Source organism: Triplophysa dalaica, chromosome 25, assembly GCF_015846415.1.
Source record: "Triplophysa dalaica isolate WHDGS20190420 chromosome 25, ASM1584641v1, whole genome shotgun sequence".
In the NCBI taxonomy this organism is placed as follows: Eukaryota; Metazoa; Chordata; class Actinopteri; order Cypriniformes; family Nemacheilidae; genus Triplophysa; species Triplophysa dalaica.
In genome coordinates, this window is record NC_079566.1 from 7,536,565 (window position 1) to 7,564,125 (window position 27,561).

At 37.9% G+C, this 27,561-nt stretch overlaps 1 protein-coding gene across 3 annotated transcripts in view; it reads right to left on the minus strand.

Annotated features, from left to right (window-relative positions):
- Positions 1-27,561, minus strand: part of csmd3b (CUB and Sushi multiple domains 3b) — a 347,235-nt gene that overhangs the window by 186,156 nt on the left and 133,518 nt on the right. For all 3 annotated transcript variants that reach the window (XM_056741016.1, XM_056741014.1, XM_056741013.1), the window contains exon 5: positions 11,686-11,893. In XM_056741016.1, coding sequence (XP_056596994.1) covers positions 11,686-11,893 — 208 coding nt within the window. The remainder of the gene's footprint in view (positions 1-11,685; positions 11,894-27,561) is intronic.

The following is a 27,561-nucleotide window of genomic DNA, read 5'->3' on the forward strand; positions in this document are numbered from 1 at the left end:
TGTGGTTCCATTCAAACTTGTGGAAGTCAATGGGACCCCAATGTTGTTTCGTTACCAAAGTTCTTCAAATTACATGAATTTGTGTCCTGGCGAAGAAAGAAAGTCATACAGATTTGAAATGAAAATAAGGTTGAGTAACTGATGGAAGAATGCTCAATTTAAGGCGAACCATCCCTTAACACATGTCCTATACATTTGTGTGACCAAAATGTCTGTCTAACATCAACTTATCAAACAGGAAAAGCCACCCATCTGATGCAGTATTTTAGAGAGGGTGACAGTAGTAAATCCCAACATAAGCACCATTCGTTTGTGTCATATAAGAGCCCTATATCCCCAAAGAGGAATGGATTGTAAGGGATTACACAGCTCCCTCTTTCTCTCTCTCTCTCTCTCTCTCTCTCTCTCTCTGGGATTTTTCAAATTTCCCAAAGGTTGCTCAGCCAGAGGGCCTCTCTAATCATGCAGCATGACAGAATGTATGATTAAGTATTATAGTTCTATGAATAATAAACAAAGCTTCGCACTACGGCCCAGGCATTGGTCATAGACAACCTGCTCCACACATCACTTGTTTAGGGATGATGACTATATATAATCTGTTGCATATTCCCCTAAGAGTTGATCTTCTTGTAAACATTGACAGGAATGAGTACATATTGTACCGACCGAATGTTAAATACAATCAAAGCCATGCAATTATGTTATAAGACAGCAGCATAAACTGTATTAAGTGCAGATTTTCAATTTCATTGTTCTGGTTTATAAGCAATAACAGGAAAAAAGGGATAGTTCACCCAAACATAAACATTCTGTCATCATTTACTCACCCTTGAGTTTGTTCTGATGAACAGAGAGAAAGATTTTTGGAAGAATGCTTGTATCCAAACAGTTCTTCGCCACCATTGACTACACTAGCAGGAAAAATGACAATGGTCCTCAAATATGCCCCAGAAGGTTTTCCTACACATTTTTTCCAATTATGGTAGTCAATGGTGGTCAAGAACTGTTTAGTTTCAAGCATTCTTCCAAATATATCAGATAAATACAGATTTGGAACAACTTGAGGGATAGTAAACGAAGACAGAATTTTAATTATTGGGTGAACTGTTCCTTTAAAACAAACTTAAAGGGGACTTTCCGTTTATTGACAGACTGTGACTGGTGAGTTTCACCCCATCCCAATTTAAAATTGGACCTTCACAGCAAAACGCATGCATCTTTACAGCAAAAGAAGCCTTGTGTTACCAATATGCGAGGCTCTAGAAAAACCAAGAGAACAAAAGCCATCTCCATTCTTTTGACATACTGTCCAGACACATCAAGATCATTTACAGCCAACCTCATTCCACCCAAAATGAACAGTCTAATGAATATTTTAAGCACCGTTGAGCGATTCGAGTCTAAGACGTATCGTTCGCTCAAGCAGCCGTCATGCTTGTATTGTCCTGCTGTCTATGTTTTCACTTTTCAATGTCGCTATGCAGCTGCCGAATCCCACCGGATCGCCTCTGTCATCCCTTCCGCTGTGAACCCGCTCCAAATCCAAAAAAAGCCCGTCACTATCACAACACATTTAACTTTAATCACTTAGGCTGTTCCATCCTCTGGTATGGCTGTTTGTTTTTTCTGTTGTACAGGCTGGGCTTGCTGTGTAGGGTGCTGAGAGGATTGTAAAAAGGTTTACAGGATCTTGTTGGAACAGATCAATTCTCTACACTCTGTTGATCACAGTATCCAGACTTGTCACTCAGAACGTACTGTAGGAAGAAAAGTGTGTTATGTTAAACTTGCTTTCACCAGCGGTGGTTCCTTTGCTTAGAGGATGGAGACCACTGCAGTATTTCTAAAACTAAATCTTGAAAATACTTCCTTCGCATGCCTGATTCAAATACATACAAATGGATCAGCTTTATAAGGATTGTGATGACCGGTTAGATGCGTGTTCTGTTATCTCTTTCTTTTGGTGGGGCCTCAGATGCACATTTCTGAATGAACTATTCACAGCGGAGACATTTAATTGAAAAGCCTGGGCCTTCATTGTTACCTTACTGAGTCATGGTTTCACACCGAGATCTAGGACACTTCCCCGAACAATCAATACAATAGAGTTCTGCCGTTTCTTTCAGAAAGACCTGCTGTTGGATGGATGATAGAGTGGGTTCTGTTTTGTTTCTCACCTCACCTTTGCACACTCCAGATTTAAGAGACGAGGGTGCCGGTGGCAACACCTCGTCATTTGTGAGGTTTATCGACTTTAGATGTTTAGGTGCCTGCACTCGGAGTGTGAGATGCCACGGTATCTCATTGTATCTCTGCCGAGGCTTCTAAAAAGTGTCCGATCCTTTTGACTAAATTGTTTCAAACTACATACATACATATCTCTACTTTGACATAAAATATTAATATTACATCTTAAAGCTGTCTTAAATCTTAAATCTATACATTTTTAAGTTAAAATTAAAAGTTCAAAAATGAAATCATTGTTCAAAACTGTCTTCCACTTGTTCTCTTACCTCAAAGAGAAAGTTCACCCAAAAATGACAATTCTGTCATCACTCAGGTAGTCAGGATCAGATTGACTCAAATTTTTCTTTTGTGTTACACAGAAAAAGGTGAGCTTATAATAATCAGTTGAGCTGGCAGATCAATTTATATTTTACAGCAAATGTCAGATTTATTTAATTTGACATCAGCCATAAATAGAGTATATCAAGTCACCGGCAATTTTATGTTTTAAACAGGGGTATAAAGATACAAAGGCAAAAGTTATGGATTGCCGCTTTTATATTTGAAGAGCTCTTTTCCAAAACGCTATAAATGAATAGTTTTCATGAAAATGACATTTTTTTACCTGGACATGTTGTTAATGTTCAATTTATCCTGTTAAAATGGTCTATTGGCTCAGTCTTAACATGTTAAACAATGAAACAACAATCCTTTTTTTCACAAAAGTTGGTTAATTTCTTTTTAAAACAAACAAACAAGAGAACATGAAACATATGACATCAGGGACTAATAAATAAATGCAAATGCATGAAATAAATAACAGCCAAATAAAATAAATAGTAACAAACTAAATAGTAAAATAAACAAAAAAAATCAATTTCATGTTTCAATATTTTCCACCACATACAACAAATAATAAAAAAAATAACACATACAAATACCACTAACGGGCGAATTCTGATTGGTCGAGAGGACATATAGCATTTAGGCTAAAAACACGTTCGGGATTTATAGCGTTTTGGAAAGAAACTGCATCTTGCAGTACATTTTAAACAAGGAAATAAAGCGATTTGGCATGAAACATTGATGGAGCAGTGAATAGGTTTAGTACCCAGCAAAATGGCATGACAAACTCATTTTTAAATTTGGTGTTTTATGCGTTTTGGAAAAGAGCTCTTCATTTATACATGAAGTATTATATCAATAATGTGAAAAAAAAACATACAATTGATCTAAAATAAATTATTACAAATAAACTATATATCAAAATAGAATACATAATATTGACTTAATTACCGGTATCTATTAAAACAAACATTTAAACGGTCTCTACCCTCAAACTTCAAGAGAGACTTGTCCAAACATTAATTCTTGATGATGAGTCCTGTTACCATAGTAATTAATTTATGGCAAATTTCATTATTATAGTGTAACTGATGTACTGTAATAGTTTAAGTGATTTTTTATAAACATTTATACGTGTCTGTTGTTTAGGAGGGCTCTATCTTCCACTCATTATCGTACCATAATTACACTAGAGTCTGAAGAATCATTTGCATCAAATTCTGTTAATCTAATTCAAGCATAAATTAATTCACAACGGACATTACTCAATATGTTAATCAGCCTGAATGCTATGGAAGCAATCAGCACAAAATAACACGCTAATGACTTTAGACTAATATACTGTAATGCAAAAGAATAAGTGCATCAGTGCAAAGTGCTTCACTGATATCCCAGAGCCACAAAACAATACACATCCCAAAGTATTTACTAAAGCACAACATGAGAACGCCATTGTCATGCCTTTTTGTGTATTAAATTGCGTTTACGAATAACTTGGAAAGAGGACAGCATTGGAATGGCTGCAAACAGTCATCTTCAAATGATTTTAAGATTAGATTTGATAACCAGTATAAAACGATCACAAAATGAAAATGCATTTCCGCAGACCGCACTCTAGGAACCGTGCCCATTGTCCACAATAGAAACCTTTCAGCCAAGGCACTGGACATTATTACAGAAGCAAAATACCAAGCCAAAACATGAACTATAACACTACGGGAGAGTAACAACCCTCACTACAAAAAAGGGAAATAAGGGAAGTTAAGCCATGCTTAATCTCCATTTTTACCGGGACTTTGTGAAACGTTTAATCCATCACTGAAACGACACGGGCCGGCTCACAGTGCAGGAAGAAAATCACAAACGTGTTTGATTTTCTGTAACAGTGACTCCAGTTCTATTCATTTCATCCTGTCCTATTGATGTTTTCCATCCCCTATATCTAATCCTTTGCATTTTTAGATTAGATTTTAAGAGAAAGGTTTGTTCATTAAGATTAAGTTGTCTTTGTGAGGATTACACATAAAAGCAAGCATGCCTTCGGTACATATAGGCTGACTATCCCTCACATGCACACCCAAAACAGATGGACAATAATAAGCCTAAAACAACACATGATCCTTCACATTCTGACAAACCTCCATGTAATTGGCTTTTTCATCTATATTCATATGGTCAATTGATATGTAACAGTTTGAACACAGCAGCTGCCCGATGTGTTCACCAGGAATTTATCCCACATCTCAACCTTACAAACCACCATCTGGGACTGCGATTAAAATGGAAGCCGACTTCAATTCTAATGCATTCCTTTACATTCCTCTACTCCACTCCTTCAGACATCCTCATACATCTCCACACTAATGGATTCCCGCATCTTTGTAGTCATTGGCTGAGGCAATATTCAAAACCCCTGTATTTAAAATTCCCAGTGGAAAGAGCCAAAAAACACTTTCTGTCCTTGAGCAACACCAATGAGATGCAGAACATAAATCAAACACAGAGATTCTCTTCGTGTCATATTGGGTGCACACTAAAGTACATGCAATGCTGTAATGTCCGATCGGTCGCATTCTTCTGTGGTTTAGGGCCTCTGCTACAATCTGCCAGCCATTTCGCCCTAATGCACAGCTCTAAATTAAATTCTCGCCACATCAATGCTGTGGCACGCGCAGCTGCCTTCGGGTACAGAGAGAGGGATGAATCTGCTGATATTAGAAATTCAGAGGTTTTTGCTTATGGCTATGCAGCACATACGAAAATAAAGTTCTTCTCTAAGGTAAAACAGCCCGGATACAGATGAAGAAGAGGTAAGTGGATTGCGTTCGATATCAGCAAATACTTTGTACTTGGCTGTATAATTAATGTTTGAGAATAATGAACACATGCTTTACATCAAAAACACAGTTCAAATCTGGCATGTGACATTTTCAATACAATTATTAGAAAATAATGCATGAAAGATCTAAACCACTATTATGGTAAACACCTTCATTTACATTTTGGGCAAAAAGGCCTCTGCAAAATTATTATTCAGAGTTCAACATAAATGTTATATAGAAAACTTGCACATGTAATATTTATTTATTTAATAAAGGTAGTTGACCAGTAAACCCTACATGTGAACTTAGGTGTGACAGCAAAAAAAATAACAAACTGTTAATAATATATTTTTAATATTTACATTAATAATATATTATAGCTTAAGAGCAGTTTTTCTTCAGTGTTAGCTTTTTAAAAGAAAATTGCTGTCACACCATCTACAGTTTATTTGTCAACTACCCATAAACAATTCTAATGGCTTATTTAAAAACACTGGAGGCCTCCTAAAGCCTTCTCATGTCTTTCAAAACCTGTCTATGACTCTTTTTCTGAGTAGCACAGATATTTATAATACATGTTCTAAGCTAAACATTTAAGATGCGATGGCCCCTCCGGCACCATAAACGCTCATTTGACAGTCAAAGGGCTTGTAGTGAAAAATAAAGGCATACGTCCATGTATTGCACACCAGAAAAACTCATGCAGTATAATGCTTCAGAGCGCTGCTAGCTCCACGCTAATGGCCTCCGCTCCTGAACAAACACACCTGCAAACACACCTCATCCCGTTAAGCCTTCAGGGGGGGGGTCCGAGGTACAGAACGAATAGGATCACTAGCCGGATTAGCAAGGATCCCACCTGACTACAGTGACTAGGCATGATGGGGACTTGGCAGGAATTTCTCAAAAAGATCCATTCTGAAGGGCTTGTGACACTCCAGAACACAGCGGCCCCTGCCAGCCACTGCTGTCCGAGCTTCTTATCTTTCACTTGGCAAAGCCGACAGCTTCTGGTTGCCTGCCACCTTCACTTTAGGCTGCTTGCTCTCGGAGCTGCCTGAGGTCTGCAAAGACGCTGATAAATGCCCTAGTGTTGGCCATTCCGACCCGCTGAATGTCACAACTCCACAAATGCTCAACACTTAAAAACGACTCCTAAAGAGTTTCCTTGAGGGTACACTTCATATGTAGGATTCTGCCAGAACCTGGATTCATCTACATACCTGTATCTTTGTTATATATTTTGCAATTGTGAATTGATTTTTCAACTTTGGCATTTTACATATTACATGTTACATTTGCATATTACATGTCACAACCGCCAAAGAGGCCGGAGCCCCAGGGTCTTAAGACTCCATTTAAGCAGTCCTTTAATATGCATGTGCTTGTGCATATAATTTTATGTTCGTCCATTATAATTTTTTGTTATTTAAATCATGATATAAAAGGGGGATCTTAGTTCATGTGTGTACGTGCAGAGAGATGCCCATAACGCTCAAGGTGACCCCGACGGCATTTCCTGCTCAGAATGCTGCTTCCGTCTGGGTGCTGTAGATTTCCCAGAAGTGTACGTCAGTTAGTGTGCCAGCAAAATTGATTGGAACGTGGAATGCATAACATTGCGCTAAATTGATGTTCAATTCACTTTGGTCTACCCCCCACCCTCTTGTTGTTATTTAAGCCTTTGGCAAGAAAATGAAGAAAAGCACAAATTATATGAATAGCTCCTTTGTGTGCCAGTCTATTAGAAATGGAAGGGCTTCCCAATGACATGTTCATGATGGATTAAGCTCAGAATTCAAGAGATAAAGTAACTAAATACTGTATCTACTGTTTAGTTTATACATTTAAAAAAATACCTCAAGACAAACATCTAACAACTAGGCTTTTTCTTCCTAAATGTCTTTGTCTTCTTTACTATGTTAATATTGATAATACAATATATAATGATACAACAATTCAGAGCATAAATTGTCTTTTATAGTCTTACAAGCCATACTTTTGACTACTGGCATGGTGTTTTGTGTTTCCTGTACTATATTCTGCGACAGAGTAAAAGTGTTTAATTTGTAGACAGCCGTGCAGAAATTAGAAGAACCTTTTTGTTGACTTTGCTGTCAGAGTTTATCTTCTAACTAGATATAATAACTACTGAATATTTTAGAGACGTAACTGGAGAAACAAAGTGGAATAAACAGTTCCGCTTGAAAGATCTGTGAACTTTAGGACAACTTCAGAACAGAAACTATTTTCTAATTGGCATTTTGCTAACATGTTCTTCCAGCGAAAGTTGCTATCTACAAACATCTACTAACCAGTGCATACACGAAAAACAAGGCAGAGCCTGTTTAATGCGTAAAGTTAAAGTTAGTTGGACATGTTTAGCTTTGGCTTCAGTAATATTTACTCAAAAAATACTTGGAAAAGAACCACAGCTTTAACACAGCGTTAATAAAAATTGTCTCCTGCTTTGATATTTCATCAAAGGATGGTCACATTAAGCATCCACAAAAGACATTAAAGTGATACCTCACCTAATATTCTTTTCAATGACTCTTGTCGTTTCATACCTGTATGACTTTCTTACTTCTGCAGAACACAAAAGAAGAAAGATAACCGAACAATGGTGGTGCCCCTTCACTTCTATTGTATGAACACAAAACCAATGAAAGTCAATGAGTGCTGTCACTGTTTGGTTCTTCAAAACATTCAAAATTGTGTTTTGCAGAAAAAGTCAAACAGATTTGAAATGACAAAAGGGTTAGTGAACGATGACATCATTTTCCTTTTTGGGGAAGTATCACATTAAGACTCACACTAACACGATCTATAATACCTCAAACAGGCCCTCATTAGATCAAGTTATCAACCAGAGATTTAAGAATAAATCTGTGTAGTTGTTGTACAGTTGTGTGACCTGACCAACAACTATAACACAGTGGACTCCCAGTGCAATAAACAATAAGTGTGAAAAAGTTGCCCTGACCTTTCTTAATATGTTTAATAGACTGCCTTCCCATGAGTGAGGGGAGAGGACAAAAGTAGCCTAATCCAATCATCTGAAATAAGAGCAGAGGATAAATTGTGATGGAAAGTAATGTGCAGTTGTCGGGGCCAATCCAACTGTCTGGGCAAAGCTTCTCTCTGGTGAGAAATGGCTCATTGCTCTTCTATATTGAGCAGAAGACTTTTCAGGCCCTTATTTGGAAAGGCTGTGTAAGATATCTATTTCCAAACAGCAGTCAGCCTTACCCTTTGCCTTTCAGCCCTGCGATGTATCTGTTCTAAAGCGGAATTTGGGCAGATAGAACAACAGACGCGGCGCCACTAGATGTCTGAGTTGGGTTCTGGCTTCAATCACGACCTCTCACAACAGGCTGGATGTAATGACTCTGTTTGTGTCCGGAACTGATGGCGTTCTAAGACACTGACAGGTCGGACAAGATCTCGAACCAAGAGCTGCTTGAGCTACAGTATCTGTACTTGAGCGTCTGAGCTGCGGTTGAGGCTGTCATAGAAGCATCATAATCCCCGCAGCACAACGCGGTCCTCAGAAAAGCCAGACGAAGGATCCAGAGGAATGACAATGTACCAGAGCTATCAACTGAGGGTTAGAGGAATTTATCTCAGATGAAGATGATGGATTAATTGAGAGGAGAGATGTAAACATATGAGGTCGGCGCACTTGTAGGCTTGTAATAATAATAATGTCCACGATGCTTAAGCATCGTGTCCTTAACCAAATGCAGAGTGATTAAAGTTGTGCTTCAGATTTAATATGAAACATCAAATATGATAGAGGCAAATTACTTGTCTGGTAGAGACTGCTCAAATCTCTTAAATCAAAAAAAGTCGCCAGAACATGTAGCAGATAACAGTCACCAAAGCCTTGACTTTTGCCTCTACATCGGCACTATTGTTCAATCAAAAACCAAAATGTCCAATTCTTTTAATAGGTAATGATATCAAACCGATCTCTCCTCTAAAATACATTTCAAGTAAGAAATCATTATAAGGTAAGAAGGCATCTTGAACACAGATTTTTGACATGCTCAGTAAAAAAAAAGTATTATTTTTTAACACAAAAATAATGGATTGCAGCTTTGAGCTCTGACTTGAAAAGTGGTTCTAAACTAAAAAAAGCCAGATTTAAAGTTAAGTTTTTAAGTTAAATTAAAACATACTTTAAAGGTCCCTTTAATAATTTAAATTCTATTAAAACTCAATTTAAAAATCTAAAATTTCAACTTTATAAGTGACCTATTTGTCAGATATGGTGATGACCCATACCCGAAATGTGACCTCTGCATTTAACCCTGTGGTGAGGAAGGCGGGACGGGAGCCGTGAGGCGGGACCAGAGCGCACAGCTGATTCCAACTATCACTCACGCCACCGGCCCTGCCTCACGGCTCCCGTCCCGCCTTCCTCACCACATACCCATTCAGTGGGCAGTGAACACACGCACTGCGAGTCCTGAACACACATCGGCAGCTATCGCTGCAGCGCCCGGCGAGCAAACAGGGGTATGGTGCCTTGCTCAAGGGAACCTCAGTCGTTACCCGCCGGCACTGAGAATCAAACCGGCAACCTTTCCGGTCACAAGTCCGACTCTCTAACCACCTCGGCCTAGGCACTACTAACATTTTGGGGTATAATGCCATGTTGTGAATGACTAATTTGCAGCAAATAAAATGAGTCAAAACCCAACTCAGAATGAAACAAAATCAGAACAAATTGTATATAAAATGCTTGAAATACAGTACACTATGTACTTTAAACCTTTGCAAAAGAAAACTGGCCCAAAATAGCAAAATAAATTATCATATTAATATATATATATAGGCTATTTCAATTTTCCAGCACACCTGCCGTTGCTCGTCTTAACCCTGTATGCTGGGTAACAGTAGGCCACCTGCCCAGAATACAGAGCGACTTTGAGTACAAACCGCACAGGACTCTCCAGTAAATAACCCGGCCAATCAGAGAACACTAAGAATGCAGCGGAGAAATGAATCACTCTCAGTCATCAGTATGTCATCACTAGAGACCTCTGGTTCTCAGAAGATCCTACAGTCTTCTAGCAATGACTTATCCGATAAGATGTCATCATTGAATGGCAGTGACCCAGAACAACATGAGAGAGATGTCAAGACTTTTCATAAATAACTCGAATGAGGTGAGGGGTCCCGAAGCACAAAAAGGTCAGGTAGGCAAAACAGATTACATTTGCAAAGCAGATTAATTATACAAAGCACAGATTAATGCACAGCAAAACCAATGCCATATATAATTAAGAGATGAGGCAGGTTTATCTGTTGATCTGTTCATGAATGAATGAACAGCTCAAACATGGGGCACAGTGGCTTGTTTTATTTCCCATCTCCATGTATCAGCACCCTCGGATGTCCATTGCGCTTTGTTTACGCAGCAATCAGAATTGAAGAAGGACCGGCTTATCTACATAACATGCATATTCAAATCAGGCTCTCTGGCTGTGTTTAAAAATCCCAGCTCGCTCGCTGCTCAAATAGCGTCTCGAATAAATCACCGTAAAGAACTTGTGAGGTTTCCCGGTCGCGTGCCTGAAAACGTTGCGTGACCAATTGTGTCCGTTCAAATTCTTACAAACTTTGTATGGGGACCACAGGGACGTTTCCAATCAGCGCTAAATGAATCCGATTGATCTGAAAATCATACTTGATAAGGAAGATGTAATTAAAAACTTGGAGCGAGTTCAATTTATTACCTCACCGAGTAAAGAAGGTCATTTATAGAGATCGATACTCGTGTTCATTTCCTCTAAGAGCTATACAATGGATTTTTCCCTTTAATAAATGTGGCATGGCGCAAAGAGGAGAACCAAAACAAGAACGTGGTCATAATTACCCATTTTTTACCTATCATCACCAGCTGGAGGGAGTGAATCAATAGACTAATTCGAGTACACTCAATAAACATCAGAGGTGAAATATTATGACGATCAAAACATTAGAACATATTAGACGCTTCCGGTATGACTTACATTTACATCCACAGTTCAAAACGACACACATTGTGCAGACACGACAACAACACTACATAAGATATAATGTTTGCTGTTAAACATGCAATAAGTAACTGAGAGCCACTCGATAACACAGACAAGACCAGGAATGGGACATTTAAGATGAACATGGAATAAACAAAACATCTGACAGGAAGTCTCTACGGTTTGCACTTAACAAAAACGACACAAGATGGATGATTATGGAGGTCATGAAAACAGGTAGTAAATACTATAGGACTCACCATATTGTCGGCGGTTCGGACCCCTCCACTTCCAAGTAATCATATTTTTCCTCCGTCTGGAAGTCTGTAAAAATGATGGAGATGGTGTCGCCGGGATCAGCAAGTATGGTCCACGTACAGTCCGCACTATTGTAATATTCACTCGGGAAATTGGGACTCGTAATGATGCCACTTGAACCCCTCAGTGTATCACCACATGTGTCCTCAGCTGTCAACCAAACACGAAAAGATTTGTGTTAGGAATCGGCCTTGAATTTCTGCACATACGTGTACAGTAGAAAATGACAGCTGAACCTTTTTGGGGCCACTTTGAATTGTATGCCGAATCGTTTGTCTATTTTCACGTGTATACATGAAATTATTGTATATATTTTAACATATATACATAAACATATTTCAATATAAATCTACAAATATGTTGCAAGCCAATTCATGTAAAGACGTTGGCGCGGTTCATTGCCTAAAAATGTTTTTTAGTCGCTGTGGATATGACTAGTTTGACTAGTCCATTAAATAAATGAGGTATACAAGAGGGCCACAGTTTTCCGCCGGTGCCGTTCCTTAATCCGGCACACAGTGCTTTTAAAGCAGGCTCATTTCAAGGCTGTCCCACGATTCCTTTTATCATGTTTTTCATGAGGTTGTGGCTCTTCCGGGAGCTTGTGAAGCTACGGCCCGCACTTGTCTAGTATTTTAAATGGACTCCATCAATATAAGGCTTTTAGAAAAACAAGGTCCCAGCTGCATTTCCTAACAGACTCAGAGCTCAGAGCCCTGGTCCCGTCTGCTAGTAGGTCTCCAATTAAATTTAAGAGCGAATGTTGAATTAACCAATCACAGATTTTAATTTCGTCTTTTTTCTCGTGAAATCGAGATGCAATAGAGCTACGTACAGATAAAGACACATGGACTATTCTGTGCAAACAAGATAAATTATATATAAATAATTTATACAAACAAGCATCCACTTATATGTACATACAGTCATGGCACGCTGCCATGTGAACGTACATATAGTGTGTACATAAATACGTGGAAAGCGATGCTCCTGTTTGGAGAATCACTTTTAAATACAGAAGAACAGGTGCAACAGTCTTGGCAACAGGGAGATTTAAAATTAAACAGTTAAGGAGAGACACTTTAACATGCCCAGAGCAGAACTCATGTCAAAGCACAAACACGCATACATTTGCAGACATATTAGAAACATACAATACATACACATTTCATGCATTCGCAGACAGATGTACTCAACTGCACATGCATCCATAAAAAAGCACAAGAAATAAACACTAGGTACCCACATGGGTCAATTTGAAAACTAAAAAATTACGGTAAGCATAGTGATCCCAAAAATAAAAATCTAATGACACAAAAGAAACTCAATATATATTAAATGTATACAGAGATCTTTTGCAAATTGTATTGATTATACACACCAATTATTGTTTTGTAGCAGCTCACTTTTTTTAAAACCTGTAGGACGTTCTTTCTTCCGCAGAACACATAGAAAATATTTAGAAAAAGTTGGTAACCAAACAGCGTGGGCACTATTCTATTGTACCAATGAAAGTCAAAGGGAGCCGCTCTGCCGGAAAACAACATTCTTTAAAATATCTTCTTTTGGGTTCTGCTGAAGTAATGAAGTCAAACAGGTTTAAGATGATATGAGGGTGAGTAAATGATGACAGTGTATTTTTTTTTTGGGTGAACTATCACTTTATCACCAGTTCAGAGACTCACATTCCCAAAGCTACAGTGATCTGGCCTTTCGTTGGATTTCTTCAAGTGCATCTTTAACAACTTTTAACAGAGCGGTATAAATTTGGAAATAGCCTAGGACATCATTTTATATAGTATTTAAAAGTGTAAAGTCTGAAAGAAAGACAACACTTTTCTTTAATTACTCTTGTGTAATGTGTGTGGATTGATTCACTAATCGTACCTACGTTATAGTGAACAGATGTTCCACACTAAATAAATTTCCTATGCTGTGTGTGCGCTGAATTCGCTGAAATTATCAGTGTATTTCCTACAATCCTGTACCTTAACATCTGTACTAACACTTTCCACACTTTGTTATGAGAAAATGTTATGAGACATGAAACCTGAATAACAATATTAATATAGTAAAACATAGGCTACACTTATTGTTTAACTACATTATTAGGAACATCTTACAAACTTCCATTATCTTTAAAGCAAAATATGAGCTAAAAGTTATGAGATTTAACGTTTTATTATTTATCTTATAGGACAAACTTGTCTACATACATGCAGCAACACATCTATTAATGTTAGCGAGCCACTGGCAGGCTCATAAAAATTCCATTCCATTGCAAGAAAACTCAGGAGACAAAACAGACAAAGATGTGTATGTGGTGATTTAAGAATGCGTGTGTGATGGTGTATTTCTCTTTTCTTAAGTGTTAGAATTTCTCTAGCTTCTTTGCTCTTCATATAGGTACATAAGAATCAAGACTATGTTGTTAAGACAGGAAAACATACACAGGTTGTAAAATATATATAAATGAACCTGTTTGACATTATCTTCACTATAATCAGAGTTTGGGAAGCCTTCTGGTATTTTGCATTGTATGAACCACCCACAAAAATACCCTTCAAACCCAGAATCACTTGTTCTTAAACACTAGAGAGGAAAAAGCGCGTGTTTAAATAGATGCTAAGGCACCCCGGCCTTGACATTTGCATTGTAATGTGGAGCTGTGGACTGTGAGGCTTTGATAGATGCCCTCAGGGAAAAATTTGCGTGAGTCATTTGTAAATCAATTCTGCATTTTCATGCATATCTCAGCATTTGGTCCAATTCTAAATGAGGGGATCTATAGCACAGCGTGTTATTTTAACTTAATAACAACATAAGAACATACAGGGACGACAATTTAAAGGTGCACCGTTCCTTAGACAAACTGGATGCGTGTCCATCTGAAGCAAGCGTTTGCATGTTTTGGTTTTAAAACATGCAGGATTGAGAAAATAAAGTGCGGGACTGATGTTAAGAGAGTTATTAAGAGAGATAGAGTGCAGGACATGATTTAGGCGAGTGATAAGAGCGAATTGATCGGACTCTAAAATAATTATTAAATATCATCTGTAAACTACGGCTTCTGCGACTGAGACTTCGGACGAATATCAATCGCACCAAAGTGCCTAACTCACTTAGAAGGGCAGAGCGCTAGAAGTGGAAATTCGTAGAGGTGATTAGCAAAAAAGTCTCAAAAAAAAAACTAGCTACTGTTTCTCAAAACCGTTTCCATCACACGGTTGACCTGAATAAGAAATATCTTCTCTTTGACAGACACTTTGCAGTCGTCCCTTTCAACAATGCGTTTCACGTACGCAAACATGACGTTTAGAACGCGTGATTCTAGTTGGCCCAAGGACCAAAAAAGACGACGCGGTTAGCTGTTATCTTGATTCTGGTTGGCCAAACGAATCCAGGTGCTAGACCAATTTCAGACACTCGAAAGGAGATACCCAAGACCCCCCCACCCACAGAAAAAAACTCTTCCGATTTACACGATTCACATAAATGACCTATTTTTGATTCAAAACGGCAATTTTCGCCGAAAAGCGATTAGTTTGCAGGTATGAAATAAGCCTTGTGAAATGTCAGAGACTTTGCACAGTGAAAAGGTTATTCAAGAAACTTTTCCCCTACATATACTGTATTTTCCATTCCACCATCGGTTGTGTGGGACTTTAGAAGACACAGCTTCGGGCAAACCCTTACATTGAGATGCCTCACTCATGTTAAGGTAGATACTACAATGTCAGACAGACACAAACATGTTAGCAAATGATTGTTCAGGGGCCCGTGGGTTGAGATGGGGTGTCAGGGACCTGACTCTCACTTCCATCCGATAAACGGCAATCTGACAAGACTGTATGTAGTGCAATGAACCTTTAGGTTATACAGTGGCCCCCAAAGGGGAATACAGTTTTACACACTTTCTGATTAAATAGATCACCCAAAAATGTAAATTCTGTCAACATTTATTTGTCGTTTCAAACCATTCTTCTGCAGAATTGCAAAAGAACATATTTTGATAAATGAGGGTAACCGAACAATGGTGGTACCCATTGACGTCCATTGGCTTTGTCAATAAAATAAAAGTGAATGGGTACCGCCAGAAATTTTGATTAAGATTAAAGTACATTTTTGTTACGCATGACATTCTGTATAATAAAGAAGAGACATTGCCTTACTTAAATGTTTAAGTACATCGTTGTTTCAACACATATTGCATTGAGCCCCATGGTTCCTTTGCGTCTCATTCCGTCACAATGTCTATTTCTTTCATTCTTTCTGTATGCATTGGCCTGTCTACCCACATATTGTGCTCTGAGGGGGGAAGGCACCTGTCAGAGACTGATGGTGGAATCCAGGCGTGATGGAGTTGGTGTATAAGCCATGTGATGTGACAGATGAGAGGGGGGGAATATGGTGATGGAGCTGCACTGGAGGCTTTGGTGTAATCCAGTCAGAGAAGAGCAGAAGATATGAAGAAACAAATTCTGACAGCAGAATGCTCAGCTGAAGTGTGCATTCATATGGGTAATAGTCACGTGTGTTCGGTGGGAGGGTGCATGTAAAGCGTATAATGTCAGACGCATAATTAATTACAACTGGAAAAGTTATTTATGCATAAACACTAAAATATTCAGAATAAATATTATAAGCAACGAGTTTTATGTTATTGCCCAGGATGAGGAGGGTTTTGACATTGACTGGTACATTCTGTTTTATGAACTTCATAAAAACAGCTATTAAAATGCAGATTAATAACTCATCATTACTGTTATTTTAAACTGACATGAAGTCCTCCATGTTTGAAATAAGCGAGGGCAGGTCAATAATAAAACACTTTCTTTTTGGATAAACTATTCCCTGCATTGTTTAAGTTATTCAGTTATTTAATATCAATTCATTTGTTCTCTATGACGGTTATCCCTTAAATTTACTGTAACACCAATAATAAAACAGAAAATACAAGTATTTCTTATGAGTGCAGTCTTTAATTTTTTTAAACACATTAAAAACCTATCATAAGCCATCACACTAAAACTTTTGGTACTCTGTAAACTCAGTTCAGAATATTAAAATATACCTATAAAGTTTTTCGATGCTCATTGAGTTCAATGTTAAATTATTTTCGGTAACCCTTTCAAAAAAAGTTAGGGATCATCTAAAAGCATAGTTTATTCTATATGTATGTTGATTAAAAGCATATTTTTCAAAAAGTGTCCCTTAGGATTCCAAGCTCCACTAAACCAGCCCCATGTGACCACCTCTGGCCACACAGAGAGAGATTTGGGATACACACTGACACTGACAAACAGTCGCATCTGGTCACTCAGTTACAAAAATCACATCTGCACTGCATTAGGAGGGCTCCTCGTTCTGAAACCAATCTGTTATACAGCATCCTCCTTGACATCTATGCAGTCTTTCAGAGCATTCTGCGGTGATAGTGTCATATTTTGTTTGCGCAAATTTTCATATTTGTGTTGACACATTTTCCTGAGGGTGAGTGACATGATAAACGAGCTGCCTCTATAAATGTGGTAAGTATGTTTGAGGGAGAAAAAAAGAAATGATGTCAACGCGCTGAAAGATATCTCGGAGCGCGGAAGAGAAATGAGAAAATGTTGGGTCCGGTGCGGACGCAGGTAAATTCATCTGCCGGAGCGAGCGGGTCCCTCCGTACGGCGCCTCTGAGGAGTTTTTTGAAATGTCAGTCCTGACAACCTCTACGAATGTGGGCATACAAACATATTTTCATGCTTTGGAGCACCCAGGAGGCACAAACCCATTTCAACTTCTTGATCTGCACTGCTGAGAGGACACTTTGAAATGACCGGGATGTAATAATAAACAGTTCCTGTGTACGGCTGTGGGAATTGAAAGGCATCTCAATCTGTCTACGTGATCATGTACATTTTTCTGTATTTAGAGTGTTTTAGTGTGTGTGCATGTGTGTGTGTGTGTGTGGGTCATATGTGTATGTGTAGTGGGTTTATTGACACCTTGTTGGGTTTAGCTGTGTTCGCGTTTTACTTGTTTATATTCCTTCATGTCAATCAAAACCTATATATGACTTTCTTATCCGTGGAAATACGAAGGAAGATATTTTGTAAAATGTCTCAGTGGTTTGTGTCCATACAATGTAAGTCAATGGGATTCTTCAGAATATCTTCTGTTGTGTTCTTCAGAAGAAGGAAAGTCATACAGGTTTGGAATGATATGGTTCTAGGTGTACTATCCCTTTTAAATAACTTCTATCCAATGCTCCTGGATACACAAGATGTTCACAAACAACACAGAAGAATGTCCATTCACATCAAAGTCAACAATACGGAGTAAAGCTACCGAGGGCATTGATGTAACAAGGCCTTCCCAAGGCAAGTCATCTGCTCTGGATCTGGTTGATTCATCATCACTCATCTGCTTGAGGGATGTGGAGTTTGCTCGCACCAACAATCCATGTCAAAACAATGCTAAGAATGTCAAGAAACTATGTCACACCATGTGCATAAGCACATATAAGTGTTTCTTTAACTCCCACTGTTTGATTTTGATTAAAAATAATAGATCTTTAAGGTCTAGTTTGTAATTTTTGGGGGAATATTGGCAGAAATGCAATTTAATATAAAGACTTTACATAGTAAAGCGTTGTGTTTTTATTACGTTAGAATTATCTTCTATCTATATACACCTGGGTCCCCTTGTATGGAATTCACCATGTTGTTTCTACGGTAGCCCTAAATGGAAAAACTGATATAAATAAGTGATCTCCATCGGCAAAAAGCGAAAATATGACCACATCTTTGTTTTGTGTCAGCCACCGTAGTTCTTCGAAAGGGAGAGGGGAGGGGTGGAGTGAACCGTTGGCTGTAATTCGAAGACCCGACTGCTGCTACATTTCATACACTGAACCTTTAATTTTTTTGTGTATCAATCACATTAAATCGGCCTAGAAACCTTTTACTAGGGCTGTCACGATTACGAAATTTGGCTGACGAATAATTGTCTTTTATATAATTCCGATTATGGTGATTTGTCTATTTGTCTAATTGTCTATTAAAAGGCTTTGACAATTATAATGATTCATTAAAATTCAATTATTCAATAAACAAAAGATACATTAAGTAATGTGAAAATTCTTTTAATAACTAGTCACGTTCCCTATAGAGGGACCTTAACGGAGAACTCTGTCTTAGCAGAAAAAAACTGAGATATGAGGATGCTGTGTAGATGCAGCAAATCTGGAATAATTTTAATAAAACTCATAAGCACAATTGTTTATTTCAAATAATTGCGATGAGATGTTTATTTAATAATTATGACATCCCTACCTTTTACCACCGGCAACTATTGATTTGAACAAACTTTATTTTCCCAGACCCAGGTACTGTTTTCAATTTCAAATGTGAAAAAATATCCTAAAAATACTATTGCATTTTAAAAGCTATAATTATTTAGTTACCTCTTAAATTAGCTGTACCGATGCAAAGAAGTCTCTAATTTTATTCCATAAATGTTTCAAATGTCATTTCCAAATGTCATTTCCATTTGCGGCTATATCTAACAGAACACATCATTTAGGATGTGCTGAATGTGACATTTGTCGGTTTTGTAAAACCCTGCTTCATAAATCTGACCATTCTGACAAATTCTGCTATGATTCATTTACATTTCCTATGAGACACTGTTAGTAAACAAATTCAATAAACAAGTGTAAAAGATGTACAATTAAATACGTTTTAAATTTGCCAGCAGGTTAATCCAAGAATGCAAATGTTTTATATATAATATTGTTGCATTTCAATGTTCTTCTAGCTCTTTAAGACCCACAGGTTTGTTTCAAGGTCCACACGTTCAAAAGTGCCAAGAAACCAAGAACATACATACAGTAAACACATTTTGGTGGTCCACACTACTGTATTTACAGGCAGTGCTTGCCCGTTGTTTGCTTCTCCAAACATTGCTTAAACAATGTAAAAGTGAAGTTTCATTCAATAAAGGTGATTATGCGCTCGCAGTACTTCCTAATGCTGAGTAAATCTATTCTTTAGCCTGAATTTAAAACAGCCATCTGGGTTTTGTAAGCAAGCGACCGGGGTCAAGATGTAAAGCTTCTCCCTGGATATATGAAGAAACCAAATTAGCCAAATATATTCTGGGGAGCAGCTCCTGCCGTGCGTTGTCAGAGGAAAACAGCTGAGTCATCGCCACGGAATAATTCCTAAATAGAAAAATGACTTAGCTCAGCAGAGCAGCTTTGGGTTTTGGGTCATTCTCGAAAGCCTGGCTGGCTTTACAACAGATCATCGACACTTCAATCAGGCCATCAAAGAAGGTGCTGAAATCATCCCGATCTGATCAATGGCGCACGCTCGTGTAAAACCGTAATCGCGTGATCAATTCAAGCATAATCCTCAGGCGCGCTCGGGGGCCGCAAGGCCGCGCAAAAAGACATCACGCACCGTCTCTGCTTCTCGCACCCACACAAGCTTGTCACTCAGCCCTGTGGGTAGCTTCCTTCTCCAGCTCCTATTAATTCACTGCGCTTAATGTGCGACTGAGCTAAGCGTTTGGAGCAATTAGAGCGTGCAGTGTTTTGCAAATTTCCTCTCAAGTAGAAGGGATTGCTGGAGGCTTTCAAACACATAGGTGTCATACATACATATGGAGAACATTATGTCCAACTCATATGTCAAGACGTGCTCCGCCAGTTTAAGTTATAGTGCAGAAATAATGCGCTGCCATTGGCGAAACAAATTAGCACTAAAGCCTAAAAAGTCATATTGTTATAATTTGGTAATGTGAGTGGAAAAATGTTCTAATTGAGCCTATGCGTTAAAAATTGGCATAAATTACTAGTGCAGTCAAATCGATTGATCGTGGTTCAAAAATAAATGATTGTGTTTCTATAAATTTATTTGTGTATGGCCAGTAAATTAACAGTATATGCATACATATAAATACACAAACATGTATAAACTTAAGAAATATGAATAACATATACTTATATGTATGCATAATGTAAATTATATTTCAACATAAATATGTGTATATATATAAATGCAAATATTTGAAAAATAAGCATGCATGTGTGTGCGTGTATACATACATATAAATATAAGCACAAACATTTATTTTGGAATTGATCAATGCTGATTAATCGCAATTTGACAGTACTAGAAAATACGTGATTCCAATTCTGCTGAAATCAACACATAAAAACATGGATGTTAATCATTTATAACTCAAACTCTTTTTTAAAAAACAAACTCTATAAAACTCTAAATTCAATTGAATTCTATAGCGCAGTTCACAATTTTGCATTGTTGCAAAGCAGCATTATATTTAATACATATTACATTAAAAAGAAATAAAGGCTATACACTCAAAAAAGTTGGTTATACTTCATAAATATAGTTTGAATAACACATTTCTATTGGTTTCTTGTTCAAGCACAATTTCAATGTGTAATAGTGACAAAAATAGGCAACTTTTAGATATAACTAAGTCCTTTTGAGTTGGGGAAACATGAATCCTTTTCATTTACTAACTGAGACAGCAGATTGAGTTTCCAGCATGCTTTGCTCTTATGACTGAATTTACATTTTAAAATAGTTAAAGTGCTATTGTGCCTTTGTGCAGGATGAAGGATAAGGAGACTTTTAAGTGTTTGCTGTTCTATAATGTTAAACTTCATAAGATTTATTTTTCTCGAAACGTCATGTCGCCAGGAGCCGCTTTTTGGAATTATGTGCTTTATGAGCTCTTAGAACGGCGGACCCCATAGACTCCCATTATATGAAGCAGAGAGGGCTGCGGATTTACCAAACAATCTTCTTTATGGTTCTACTCAAGAAGAAAATATCCAACCACATTTTGAGTGAATAAAACATATAGACTAAACAGTATTATTGCAAATTTGCAATAAAATCATAAAATTACTAGTAAAGTAAAAATGAAGCCCGACCCCCCATCTAAACACCACAAGGGCAAAAGTCATTCAAGCTAAAAACATATCAAGCAAATTCATACAACCTAGCCGCCTCCTTAAATAATTACAAATTGCCACGATATTGAATCGTACTGTACAGTCACTTTAGCTATATAATCCACACACAATATAATCTGTTACAAATTGAACCAGGTCAAGAGAACCTCAATCAGCTCCCACAACGCTCGCCTCCTATCCAGGAAGCAACAGCAAAGGCCCAGTGCTGGAAAGCTTTAACCCGTTTTCCATCCGAAAGAGCAGGAAATCCTGATCCTGCTACAACAGCTGTTAATTAGCACACTTAATTACAAGCTTAGCCCTGTCTGACAGGAATGTGATCCATCCCGCACTAAAGTAATTAAACGAAACGGCAACCATTCACTGGTCCCACCTTGACTATGGAGAGGAGCCAATATTAAAAAGAAACCTTTTCTGGAAGCGTTGCATTTCGCATGCTCATTATTCTCACGCGGAACAATGAAGGAATGACACATGCATCGTAGTGGTCGATCCGCACCTGACAGCTAGTTTCTGATCCCTGGTCTACTAATTTAATCATATTTAGTTTTAAGTGACGTAAAATAATGATATTATCTTAATATAAGTATAAAATAATTGATGTGTGTGCAACGCTAGCTACTTAACATTTTATCCTGTTAACCTGTTGCAAAGACTGTAGTTTATTGGTCCAAGGATATTGTGCTAAGAACAAAGTCTTTTAGGATGCTTTGCATTTACCCTGCTCATTATTTTCTCCCAAAGCAGTGAAGAAATGACATATCTAGCTTTAAACACATAACACAGCTTTGAAAATGCTGCATCACGTCCAACCGTTATTAAAAGCGCACCGCATGCGTCTTTTTTTGACAGTGACAGTACTTCAAAATGACCACCTATTAAAATGCACGTTGCAGTTAAGGTCAGACTATAAAATTTTACGACAGCTTTTGATGTCTAGCAATGGAATGAGCATCTGATGTCACTGCCAGAAATGACTGCCTGCTTCTCTATGATCTGGAGGGGACTACATTATAAGTCTATTTCACAACAAGACACAAAATGGACACTAAACCATTGCCATTGAGGATCGCATGTTAAATTGATTGTTGGGCCGTCTATCCAGACGCTAATCCATCACGCTCCATTTAACGGCTAACTGGCCACATTCGCTCATTATGATCGCGGATTCAATGGTCTTTAGTCAATAGATCTTCAAAATAGTGTTCTTCATTTCCGCGATGCAGTCAGATGAATCTCTCAGGAGCGTTTCAAGAATTCAATATTCATTTCGGTTGAAAATGGAAGGGAAAAATAGAAAACCCATAATTAAGCTTTCTTCTCTATGGTTCTGATTCGGTTTCATGTGGTATTTCCTCACCAGCCATTCATCCTTCCATTATTCTGAACATCACTGGAGATGCTCACATCTAGGGCAGGTGGAGGTGTGACCACTGAAAGGTCAGTGCATTGACTTACAGGGTAATGAGGCACGAGAAATCGGGGGCAGCTAAGAATTTTCATTCCCCAAAAGACACATGATAGATAGTTACATGTGGATCCAGTGCACATGAGACCTTGAGTTTGACCTTGAGTCCTTTTTGACCCCATTAGATCACTTTGAGTTAATCATAAGCCACTAACAAGGACAAAAAATACCTTAAGATTATGGGAGGAAAGTTCAAAATTTCTAAAAGTAATAAAAGACAAAAGTGAAGGATCTGAAGTATACGTCACAATCTGCTTTAAATTAAACAGAAATGTAAGTGCAAAGCAGCACTAAAAGGGTTACACTTTGGTGTTGTTAAGGAGACAATGAGAAAGTGGGAAAAATGCGTATTCCAAAATGTAAATCACACATCCGGTTTATATAAAAAAATCCAAATATCAGAATGCACAAATATTTATATAAAGCCGCGGAAATAAATTGATTTTTTCAGTTTTTCTGAATTTGCTATTTATAGGTGTTTTTCGGGAAAATGACTATTTTCATTCTGTGAACTAACAATAAGTCTGCAAAATTTCAAATTTAAATATTGTTTATGTTTGCATTTATTTGCATTAAAAACTAAATAAATAAATTAAAAACTAGAAAAACAGGTCAAAATAATAGAAAAGATGCTCTGAGACATCAAATACTGCAAACAAAATCTATTCATATTTATTTTCAAGCAATACAAAAATGAGCTCCGAACCATTCCAAGCATGTCCAGAAAAGGTTACAGTAACGTTTCCACGTGAGCCTGGTTCGACACGGCACAATTGTAAACTGTTCTCTTGTGTTTACATTATAAAGATTTCCGTTATCAGCCCTGAGGTGGAAAATGAAACCATTTACGTACCGGCAGCCATGGATCGGCACAGATTGGAACAATTAAGCAACATGAACGAAAATGTTTTGAAGTGATAACTGTCAATATCCTGTCTGTCTGTTTCTGTCTGTCTCAGTGTTTGAGTTATTAAAAAACATACCTTTATCGAATCTTCATCTGCTGTTCTCTGTGGATTCCGTTACATTAACCTTTTTTAATTTTATCCCAGTTTTCATGAATCTTGTCATTCTGTCAGTCTTTCACATTGGTGTTGGATGACTTTATGGAACTCCAGAGGTTTGATTTTGTTGAAATTCAACAGACACTGGACTGGAATGGCCACAATGCATCCAGAATTGCTGATTAAATGAAAATTTGGAATGGTATCCACATTTTTTCTCGGCTGCATTTCAAAGGCATGTGCCTTGACAGGATAGTACCACCAGGGGTCACTCACCTGCTGATCCCAAAGTCAGTAAAACTACTTGAAACACATGCATTCGACAGACCTGCATTGCACTTCTCTGTGTCTACTAAAGCCCTTTGCAAACCGGTCGGCCACACAGTCACCTTCAGCCTCCAAGCACCAGTTATTCAGCCCAAATTATATATGCATGCTGTTGATGCTGTACGGCTGCTTGCTAATCCCATTATTTGAGTGCCCTTGATGTGAGGGTATTGACAAAGTGCAAAGCTTGTTATTGGATTTTTGACTTTTCTCTTGCTCTCTCTCATTCTCTGGCGTGACTGTTTGCTTGTATTGAGACGTGTTTCCTCGCTGAAAGAAGAAATGCAACCTTGTAAAATAAATGTGAGACTTTTAGATTTATCGAATTCCAATCTTCGTTTGTGCCAGCATTCTTTATAGCTTGTGCATCCATCTAAATATGGTTAGATTAATGGTGTAAATGCTCTTGATAAGGGTGTGGCGATATCAGAATGCTAAGAAATGTGCGTGCGAGTGTGCCCGTGCACGCATTGTCGGACGATCCATAAATTAAGTCAACGGTATGTCCTCATTTTGATGGCTGGGGGTAAATTTGTCCTATACATGTGTGTGTGTAACGCAGTAGAGAGACAAAACAGCCCTTTAGCTTGATACACCTGCAGTATGATCTATCATATGATGGTCTAAAAGTAGCACTAAATGCACACGCCACCGTTACTGTTGCTCGAAACACTAAGGTTGTGAGTAAAAACCACTGGCTAAATTTATAAATGCGAATGTATTGCTTTACCTTTCATGTTTTATATCATTTTGAAATGTCCTTTTTTTCTTCTATCCATTCAAGGGGATAAGAACTTCTTAAATTTCCTTTCGATGGATTTTTCTTAAGACATCCAGTGTTTGCAACCCACACTCGCACGAACGTGCACATTGTGATAGTTAATGTTTTCATATGTGTATCAATCAGCAATTTTCAACATCCCGTGTTAAATTCAGTCCTTTCCAGGCGGCTGAGATTGGGATTTATAACACTTCACTTTAAAGTGCCGTTTCATCACAAACTTAAAAAAAAATGCTCCTTGCTGAGAGACATGTTTTATGATCTTATTGAAAAGGTGTAAGGATTTTTGCTCCAATATTGCATCATTGCATGATGCTGTAAACTTTAAAAGAAAGGGAGTTTTGAGCAAGAGGTCAAAATTACAGAATTTTTTTTATTTTTTCAGACATCTAATACCGCCAAGAAAACAAATTCATATTCAGTTTTAAGCAATACAACAGTAATATTTTGTACATGTATTATAATTTTTAATTGATAATACGATTGATAAATAAATACAATTTTTTTTTCATAGTTTCGTCTATAAACACGTCTTTGAAAATTAAATGTAACTGCATGTATGTGAGCTTGTGAGTGGTTATTTTATAGGGTGTTTTTGTTGCTGAAATTATGCCTCATGATTATTCCAGACTAATTTAAACAAGTTTATTCATGCGCTTACATACTGTACGTGAGGTAAAAAAAGTGTACGTGGGTGAGTAAAAGCTCACGGCTCAATGAAGAAACATCTGTCACTACCCTACAGAAGCACGCATCCAATTAGGCGTATTTTCAATATATCAGTACCTGGGGATCACATGGATCAAAATCTGAAAAACGGCACGACACGGCACATTTAATTGTCAAAAGGAGACATTGGTTTGTGCTTTAGACATTTGTGAGGCACAAAACATGTACAAAAGTTAAAAATATGTATCTTCGATAGATTGAGGAAAAAACTCTTGGGCGCTCATAGTGTTTTTTTTAAAACAGCACTATAACACAATTTAAATGATGGTGAGTTCATTTCGATAAAGAATTTAGATCTATTTTATAGTCCACCTTTTGGGTGGTTTTGTGTATATAACATTAATGATTGTATGCTCCCGTTCCAAAATTAAGTGCATAACTGCACTATTAGTCTCAGCTTCTTTATTTCCACACTGACAGCTTATCTAGGAAGGAATGAAAGCAAGCGATGCATAACTATCTCCTGTCATGCTACTTTGGAAATAAATAAATATATTGAATTTCACTGAATTTCTCCAGTCATTATTTTTTGGTCTTCCAACAATAAACTGTGGAATTGAATGATGTCAAGTCATCCTTCTTTTTAACTGTACAAAAACCAAATGTCTCAGAAATGGACATTGACGTATTGCTCCAATGTTAATATTTTTATAGCCAGAGATCATAACGTGAAGCCCTCGTCTCAAGGTCACGCCTATATTGCCCGACGACTCAATCATAACACACAATTCATGTTGTCACACCCACTTTTTAACATCTTACAATTAAATCCCGTTCATTTACATTGAAAGGGCGCAGTTTATAACCTACAGTGCAAAAGCCACCTGGAGCTGGGCAGGTGTCCGACTTGACTGCTCCTTTTTTAACTCCTTCCAACTCCCCCTACTGCAGGCGGCTAATCTCGCAGATCGGTCTGAAAAATCCCGCATGAGGTTGAACACACCTATTAACAACCATCTGGAGGCGGTGTTTAGAACCTTTAGTGCAACAACCACCTGGGGGTGGGGTTTAGAACCTATGGTCCAACAACCCCCTTTGGGGTTCCAACACACTTCTACACTTTACAACATATAATAGATCTGCATACAATGTCTTGTTTGGGAATACTGAGAATGCTGTTTTTTCAACTAACATCTCACTCCGTCAATTAGTGTTTTTGCACAATTAAAAGTTACCTACTTCTAAACTAAGTTACCTTGTATATCTAGATGCTTTCAACTCCAGACTTAACATGGGCCTCATCCAAACTCCTTCACATACCTGGAACCAAATGAAGTCAAACCCACTGTGCTTCATCTCTTTGCACCTCTTTTTGTCAATACTGCCTCTACTTTCTCCATTTGTCCCCCAGAAACGAGGCCATTCTATCTTCTTTTGTCTCCTTTGGCTTATAGACACATCCTCCAGCTGTCTGCCCCCTCCAGCCCTCCCATCTGAAGAATGAGCAAGCTGTTGCTTCTTGTCACCTTCGGGGTCAAACTCATTGTCTCCCATTGGCTGACGGGCCAA